Source organism: Mus caroli, unplaced genomic scaffold (genome assembly GCF_978045245.1).
Source record: "Mus caroli unplaced genomic scaffold, Mus_caroli_1 scaffold_34, whole genome shotgun sequence".
In the NCBI taxonomy this organism is placed as follows: domain Eukaryota; kingdom Metazoa; phylum Chordata; class Mammalia; order Rodentia; family Muridae; genus Mus; species Mus caroli.
In genome coordinates, this window is record NW_028227289.1 from 2,870,798 (window position 1) to 2,878,685 (window position 7,888).

The following is a 7,888-nucleotide window of genomic DNA, read 5'->3' on the forward strand; positions in this document are numbered from 1 at the left end:
TTCAGCTCCAAAGAGATTACAAGTCTTAAAACAGCAATAAAGTCAAATTGATTTTATTGATTGTCAGAATAATTAGAGTTACTACCTTAACTCATTTATTTTTACCAACTTGGAATTCTCTTTATTCTTTGAAACCTAGCTATGACTGACTTTTACTTTATAGTATTGTTTTTGTGACTTTTATTCAACACATGCTCTTTGTTTTCCTGCATCAAAATTTTTAGAAATTGCATATTCTATATGAAACACTGTATTTTTTAACATTACTTTCAAGGTAATTTTTCTTCATTTTTTTCAAGTAACTTTTTAAAATTGTTTCCTTTATTTGGAGAGGGTAATAGTATAATTTGTCATCTTTTTTTTTTCTCTTTCCTATTCTTGGGGTTTTTTTTTTTTTCGTTAGTTTATCACATACATAGATGTACATATATACTCCTAAATACATACAAATACAGCTTGCTCAGTGTGTATAATGTTACTTGTAAGTATGTTTTTAAGATTGATTATTTTGAGTTGGATAATCTACTTACAAGTGCTATTCTTCCAGCACTTAAATGATTTTTTTCTTTGGACTCTCAACATGCCATTCTGTATTTTAAGCTTCATTTTTCAGATTGTAAAATACTACAATTCTCTGTTTCTGTCTCAATTTTTTTCCATTCTGATAAAAAAAAACTTGTGTATATTTACATTAAGAAAGACATTCTAAACCTCATGTTTGATGCAGTAAAAGGTAAAGTATGTAAGTTAAATTTGTTTCTGTTGTCTTTTTCAGAGTTTGGATGGAAAAAGAATTAAAGTAAAACAAGCCAGGAGACCATTATCACTTGAAAGTGGTAGTAAGAGGAGACCACCATCCTTTTCAAGAACCAGAGGTGCTTCAAGAATTCTGATTTGTGGAAGAGGAGGAAGAAGCAGAGCAAGAAGTCATCCTTCATGTGAAGGGAATTTGGGTAACTTTCATAGTGGAAGCAGTGTGACTGAAGTAGAAACACTACGACTTTTATTTAACATTCTCATGACTAGAGCAGTTACCTTTAATTAGAAAAATTAAAGGCACTGTATGGTTAGTGTAAATAACAGATGTCTTAATTTAAAATTGAATTTACACCAGAGTGTAAATTGCAAAAGTGTTCTTTTAAGACATTAAGTATTTGTCCTTATATAGTCAACAGAATTTCTGCAAAACTTGTTTTATGTGCATTGCTATTTTGCCTCTGTGTCTGTATGAAGGTTTCATATCCTAGAGTTACATGTTTTAGCTGTCAGTGAATTGAACACAGGTCCTCGGGAGAACTTCAGTACCCCTACACTGAGCAGCCAGATTTATTTCTAATCTTGTTTTTTAGTTTTGTACTTTACAGGCCAGTATTGAATGTGAGTTGTAATTCTAACTATTTGGGAAGTTAAAACTATACCAGTTAGAAAAGAAAATTGCCTTAAAGTGTCCAGAACTCAGAAGTACATTTCAAATAAAAAGAATTCATCAGACAATACTTATTGTTGTATATTTATCTGGAAACTGTTCATTTCTTCTTTTGATGGCAGTTTGTATATAAGCCTATTGAGCACAAATATATCCTCCTAGAATTATCTAAACCTTGCAGCGTTCAAGACTGTTTCAGACTCTGGAAGAGTTTAAAAGAAACAGAAATTTTTAATGTTAACTTTTTTACATGTTAACTTTTGATGTATGATGAGAAGATGACGACACATTAGGATGCTTTATAGGCAATGGTCAAGAGTATTTTATTACTTTTGAAAATAAATTCATATTTTATTTTTATAAAATCTATAATTTTTTGTATTCACCAACATTAAATATCCAAGTAAGGGCTGTTAGATGAGATAGGTGATATTTCTGAAGTAGACTTACATTTTATAATGCTCTCCAAATGATCTAAATGGTTAAATCTAAGTTTTTATTCTCACCTGTATGAAAATACACACTTTATTCATAATTGGACACTAGATGTATATTGATTTTTTAAGCTAAAATGATTATAACATACTTAATTATGAATACTTAATATTCATAGAGAGTCCTAATTTGTAAATTATAATAATTGTTCAGCATGTCTATGTATTAGTACTATTATATAAAATTTCTTATGTTTTTGGTTGATATTTGGGCTTATATTTGCATGACAGTTTATTTCATAGAGGTATCTTGCAAAGTATTGAGACAAGAAATATATAAAAATCTGCTTTCTAATAATGAAGTGATTATTTTCTCTGAAATTTAGATATATTTAATTGGCAGATTTTTGTTCCCTTTCACGCCAGTTCTCTGTCATTTCTTTAAACACAGTGTAGTGTTCAAACTATGCTATAAATGTTAAAGCCATCTTTACATACTGTTTGAATTCTAGTTACAAAAGGAAATAGTAAATTTTACCAATTTAGAAAAAGTACTAATTGCTGAGAATACAGTATTGTTTAAGGAAGATTTACAAGTGATGATTAGAACTTACTCATTGAAGTATTGATTCCCTTTAGCTAAGATGTTTCTTTAAATACAGGTGGTGATAGATATACTCCTAATTTCAATGTGAGTTCTTCTGGGAGATACTTTGCAGTTAAAAGAAGTCCATCTTCAAAAAGGGATGGTCCTCCTTCTAAAAGATATGCAACTTCTGCTCTGACAAGAAGCAATACTGGACTGAGAGGACAAGGTAAAAACATGCCAAGCAGACATTTTTGTGGAAATGCAGTTAATAATGAATGAGAAAAGTCTAAACAATTGCCTATGAGTTTTTGACCATCACAGTCTTAGAAGACACACGCACATGCACAGGCATACGTATGTAGGAAAATTTTACATTTGTAGATCTATCCAAAGATTTTAGCCAGAACGATACTGAAATTTGACAGCCGAACAGTAGTGGTGCACGCCTTTAATCCCAGCACTTGGGAGGCAGAGGCTGACAAATTTCTGAGCTTGAGGCCAGCTTGGTCTACAGAGTGAGTTCCTGGACAGCCAAGGCTATACAGAAAAACACTTTCTTGGGAAAAAAAAGAAAGGAATGAAGGAAGGAAGGAGAGGAGAGGAGGAGGGAGGGAGAGAGAGAGAGAGACGGGAAAGAGAGAGAGAAAAGAAGGAAGGAAGAAGGAAAGAAAGAAAAAGAAATCTGAATATTAGTGTATTGAGGTTTTATAAAATCAACATAATTAAGCATGTTGTAAGAAAAATTTGAGTAAAGACCATTAAAATACAAAGTTGTGAAATATGAATTACGAGAGAGATTCGTGCATAAAATAAGAGGCAGATTGATGCTTGATTACACTGACAACAGTATGTTTATATTGCATTTGTGAAGTAGTTTACCAATACAGCTTCATTAAAGAATGAAGTATGCCTTGTAAAAGGTATTTTGCAGAGAAAAGTCCAGTGTTTTTATTACTACTTTGAACCATCTGCAACTTGAAATACTTGTATAGTAATTTTTAAACTTAATGTCCAGAACCACATCGAAGAGAGATTTCTAGAAATATGCCAAGAGGAGAGCAAGCATCTTCCAGAAGAGATGAGTATCCATTACCAAGGGATTATGGCCAGTCTTCTAATGATAGGTAAAGACAAAATAGCAGAATGTTTAAATTTCCCATTGTTGAAGGAAAAAATGCTTTAATTACTGTACTTAGTATCATACAGGAACATTCTATGTAGTGTCAAAACCTTTTATATCCGTTCTCATTAAGACTGTTTTCCAAGGCTAGTGAGATGGCTTAACAAGTTGAGTAACTTTCATGAGACCTAAGAGGATGTCCAAATGCCACAACATCTTGGGAAAAAAACAAAAAAAACAAAACAGGTTTTCTGGGTTCTATATACACAGTGAATAAATAGATAAATGCATACAACATTTTCTGCAAATTATCTTCTAGGATGAGAAAGGTGGTTCAGTTGTCCAAGTATTTACTTCTTAAGACGAAGACCTGTATTCATATACTCAGAACCAATGAAAAAGTTAGGCATAAAACCTATAATCTCACCTGTGTTGATTAATCAACTCTTATGTTGGTTGGAAGACTCTCATGGGTCTGACAGCAGTACATGGAAAAATTTTAGGACAGTTAGAGAAACTGTTCAAATAGAATGTGGAATGTACCTGAGAACCAACATTTGAGGATATCCTTTGAAATTCACGCTCATTTCCTATGTCTGACTAATCTCAAAAGTATACTACCTACTGTAGTACACAAAGTAAATACCTTCCAATTATACAGTCAGTTTCAATTCTGTAAATACAGAGAGGATATCAATGGAAGCACAGTTAACTGTATTCTTATTTGAGCTACATAGTTTTCAGATTTAATCCTTTTGTAAGGTTTAATCTTTTTTCAGATTTATTTACTGTATTTTATGTGAGTACACCATTGCTCTCTCAGACACACCAGAAGAGAGCATCAGATCCCATCTTATGAATTAATTTTATTTAATATTTATTAATTATGTATATTAATTACATATTGTGTTCTCATGTATGTCATTTTAAAGCCACGATTTTGTGTTGTAGCGGTGCTAAGGACATTCATATACGGTTAATAGAGCTCTTATTTTCAGTTAGTTTAAGTGTATTGCAGTTGAGGTGCTGGGCAATATGGTAATGTAGTATATAGAACCCTTTTACATTCCTGTCAGTGATGGTCAAAGTTTTAATTTTTATGAAGTTTCTTCCTCTCCAAATACTGCATCGTCTGCGTTTGTTAAATTTTAGCAAGCCTAATAGCAGTATTTCATTAGCATATTTGATGGAGTAGCATTCATGTATCCAAGTTATGTTCCGGATCATTGTCTGAGCTTACTTGGAGAAGTGCCCATTGATATTTTTCCAGGTATCCTGGATTCACTGGCCAGTTAGCTAATTGGTCAGTTCTAGAACAGTGAGAAACTCTCACATAAAAGTTTGGATGGTTATTTTTAATTTCTAATTTATTCAAGGAAATACACATCAACATCTAGGGGCTACTTTGACTATGGCAATTACCGCTCTCGGGAAGATCATGCATCTAAAGTCTTCAGGTATTACAATTTCTTTATTCTCTATTCCCTCCCCTTCTTTCCCCTACCCTCCTCTCTGCCTGCTTGCCTGCCTGCCTTCCTTTCCTTTTCTTTTCCTTTCCCTTCCTTTCCTTTTCCTTTTTCCTTTCCTTTTCCTTTCAGTTTCCCTCTCCCTCTCCTTTCTTTCTCTCCTTTCTTTCTTTCTTTCTTTCTTTCTTTCTTTCTTTCTTTCTTTCTTTCTTTCTTTCTTTCTTCCTTTCTTTCTTTTTCTTTCTTTCTCTCTTTCTTTCTTTCTTCCTTCCTTCCTTCCTTCCTTCCTTCCTTCCTTCCTTCTTTCCTTCCTTCCTTCCTTCCTTCCTTCCTTCCTTTCTTCCTTTCTTTCTTTCTTTCTTTCTTTCTTTCTTTCTTTCTTTCTTTCTTTCTTTCTCTCTTTCTTTCTCCCTCTCTCCCTCCGTCCCGCTAACCCTTTCTCCCTTTCCCTTTCTCTCTTTCCTTCTCCATATCCCTTTCTCCCTTTTCCCTTTTTCCGTTTTCCTTCTTTCCCTTTCCCTTTTGTTCTTTCTCTTTTTCACCTCCCCTCCCCTCCCCTCTTTTTTCTTGTCCTCTCCTCTCTCTCTCTCTCTTCTTTCAACAGGATTTCTCTGGGTAGCCCTGACTGTCCTGGAAAGTCACTTTGTAGAACAGGCTAGCCTCAAACTCAAAAATCTGCCTGCCTCTGCCTCCCAAGTGCTGGGATTAAAGGTGTGTGCCGCCACCACCCGGCAAAACTGTTAGTTCTTATGTTAACTAAAACTTCCTTTTAAAATTTAGTGAGCATGCTGGCTATCTTGGAGGACGTGATAGAGATTTCTCTGAATATTTAAGTGGAAATTCATACAGAGATACATATGGAAGTTATGGTAAGAGTTCTATTTTACTTGGTAAATAAATGCCATCTTAATGAATTTTACACATACAGAGAAAAGTAACATGGGTTATACATTAATTAGGTGGTTGGAGTATTTGCTATTCCAGTGTTCTTAACTGATTAAATGTACAGCCTTAAAGCTGTTTTCTTACTTGGTCATTTATCTACTTCAGGAAGCTTCCATGAGGCACCATCTGCAAGAGGTGGAAACAACCGCTATGATGACTATAGCAACTCACAAGATGGATTTGGTGGAAGAGGAGAAACATACACAAGCAACCGAAGTAACATATATTCAAGTGACTATGAATGTAGTGGTAGACAAGAAGTGCTTCCACCTAGAGATAGGGAATACTTTGAGCGTGAGGGCAGACAAGTAAGAGGGCATTCACCTAGGGATAGGCTGTATAGTGCATCTCGTGAATCATACAGTAGTAATACCAAGATTTGGGGGATCCCATGGAGTTCGTGGAGAAAGCAGATATAAAGTGGAGGCAGGTACTAAAGTCTTAAGTTGTGTACCACACATTATTTCTAAGAAGAAAAGTAAGATGTTAATCCTATGTTCTCTAAATGTTAAAAGAAATATGTTGATTTAGGAGATAAGGCAAATATTAAGTTTTACTGCATTACCCGAATACTGAAATACATTGGTTGGGGGGAAAGTGAAATAATGACTAACTTCCCATCCATGAATTCTTCTTCAATGTAAAACAAGAAAACTTTAACTGTTCCAAAATGATTCTTTGTTAAGATAGCCTTGTTATTGTTAAAGTAGAATTTACCAGTAGAGATTATTTGCATAGTCAAAAAAAAAAAATCTGTCAATAAAAATTAAAGCAAAGCCATTGTCTCATTTCGTTGTTGAGTACCAAAGTATTCCCTCCTTATTTTTGATGGCTTTTCCTTCAGCAGTGAATAAGCCCATCTATGTCTCCCTTTTCCAGTTTTCAATCCTGGGTTAGGCCCTTTAGTTGAGCTTTGTGGGCTGAAGTTCCTGGCAGCAAAGCAGTTGTCCAAATAACAGAGTCCAAGCCCATTACCGCTGCCCCTGCAGACCTGATTCCATTCTGGATGACGCTGCTCCTATCCATTAAGTATATTCATCCCTCATCTGACCAGAGTATGTCAATCAAGTCTTCCCTGACATTCTGGATGTATCCCAGAACTATAGAGCAATCATGCTGCACATCTGAGGGTAGATCAGATAGCAGGGTGGCTGGCTTTAGGGCAGAGAGTGTATTATAGCTTATGCGAGGGGAATTCAAAAGTAGAGCTTGAAAGTGCACCAGTCTGGCACACTGGCTGGGTGGATTCCAGAGGGCCCCCTCAATAGCATTGGGGGTGGTGATAAGTTCCTGCCATGTGGTTATTTTGTCAGCATCCTTGTCTTGCAGGCCATCCTTGGGCCACCGGGTCCAGCTTCTTAGATAAGTAAGCCAGAGATCTTTTCTATAGTCCCAAGGTTTGGGTGAGCTACCCCCTTTTCTATCCCCTTTCTCTCATCCATATACAGGTGGGAAGGTCAGGCATCTCCAATAAGGCTCTTCTTAGAGTCTTAAAAGCCATGTCCATCTCAAGGGTCCATTCTATTTTGTCTTCTTGGCCCTGGGAGTCCTCATATAACAGTTTGGCTAACTCAGTGAACCCTGGCACCCGAAGTCTTCAAACCCATCATATCCCAGAAATTTCTGTACTTGCCTATGGGATATGTAACTGGGATGTTAAGTTTGGTGTGTTCCTGGTGTATGACAGCATGTGTTGGTCAGTCCCCTTTGAATATGTAGGTGACCTCATGTTGACAAAGCTGGGCCTTCTTAGCCAAGTTGACTCTGTTCCTGTAGGAGGTCTCATGTGGCCTCCTGACATGTCTCCAAGTCGGGGGCTCTCAATACATACTGGAGCACATCTATTTGGGGGTGTGCCCACAGGTACTCAGCCGAGTCCTCATACAGTGCCTCTTCAAAGGCAGTAGG

General features: G+C 35.9%; 1 protein-coding gene across 1 annotated transcript in view; it reads left to right on the forward strand.

Annotated features, from left to right (window-relative positions):
- LOC146999868 (RNA-binding motif protein, Y chromosome, family 9-like) overlaps nt 1-6,448 on the forward strand; it is a 9,235-nt gene extending 2,787 nt beyond the window's left edge. The window contains exons 4-9 of the mRNA XM_085834401.1: nt 776-953; nt 2,523-2,675; nt 3,465-3,573; nt 4,946-5,026; nt 5,816-5,904; nt 6,086-6,448. Of these exons, the coding sequence (XP_085690527.1) occupies nt 776-953; nt 2,523-2,675; nt 3,465-3,573; nt 4,946-5,026; nt 5,816-5,904; nt 6,086-6,399 (924 nt within the window). The 3' untranslated portion in view covers nt 6,400-6,448. The remainder of the gene's footprint in view (nt 1-775; nt 954-2,522; nt 2,676-3,464; nt 3,574-4,945; nt 5,027-5,815; nt 5,905-6,085) is intronic.
- Nucleotides 6,449-7,888: the final 1,440 nt, after the last annotated feature.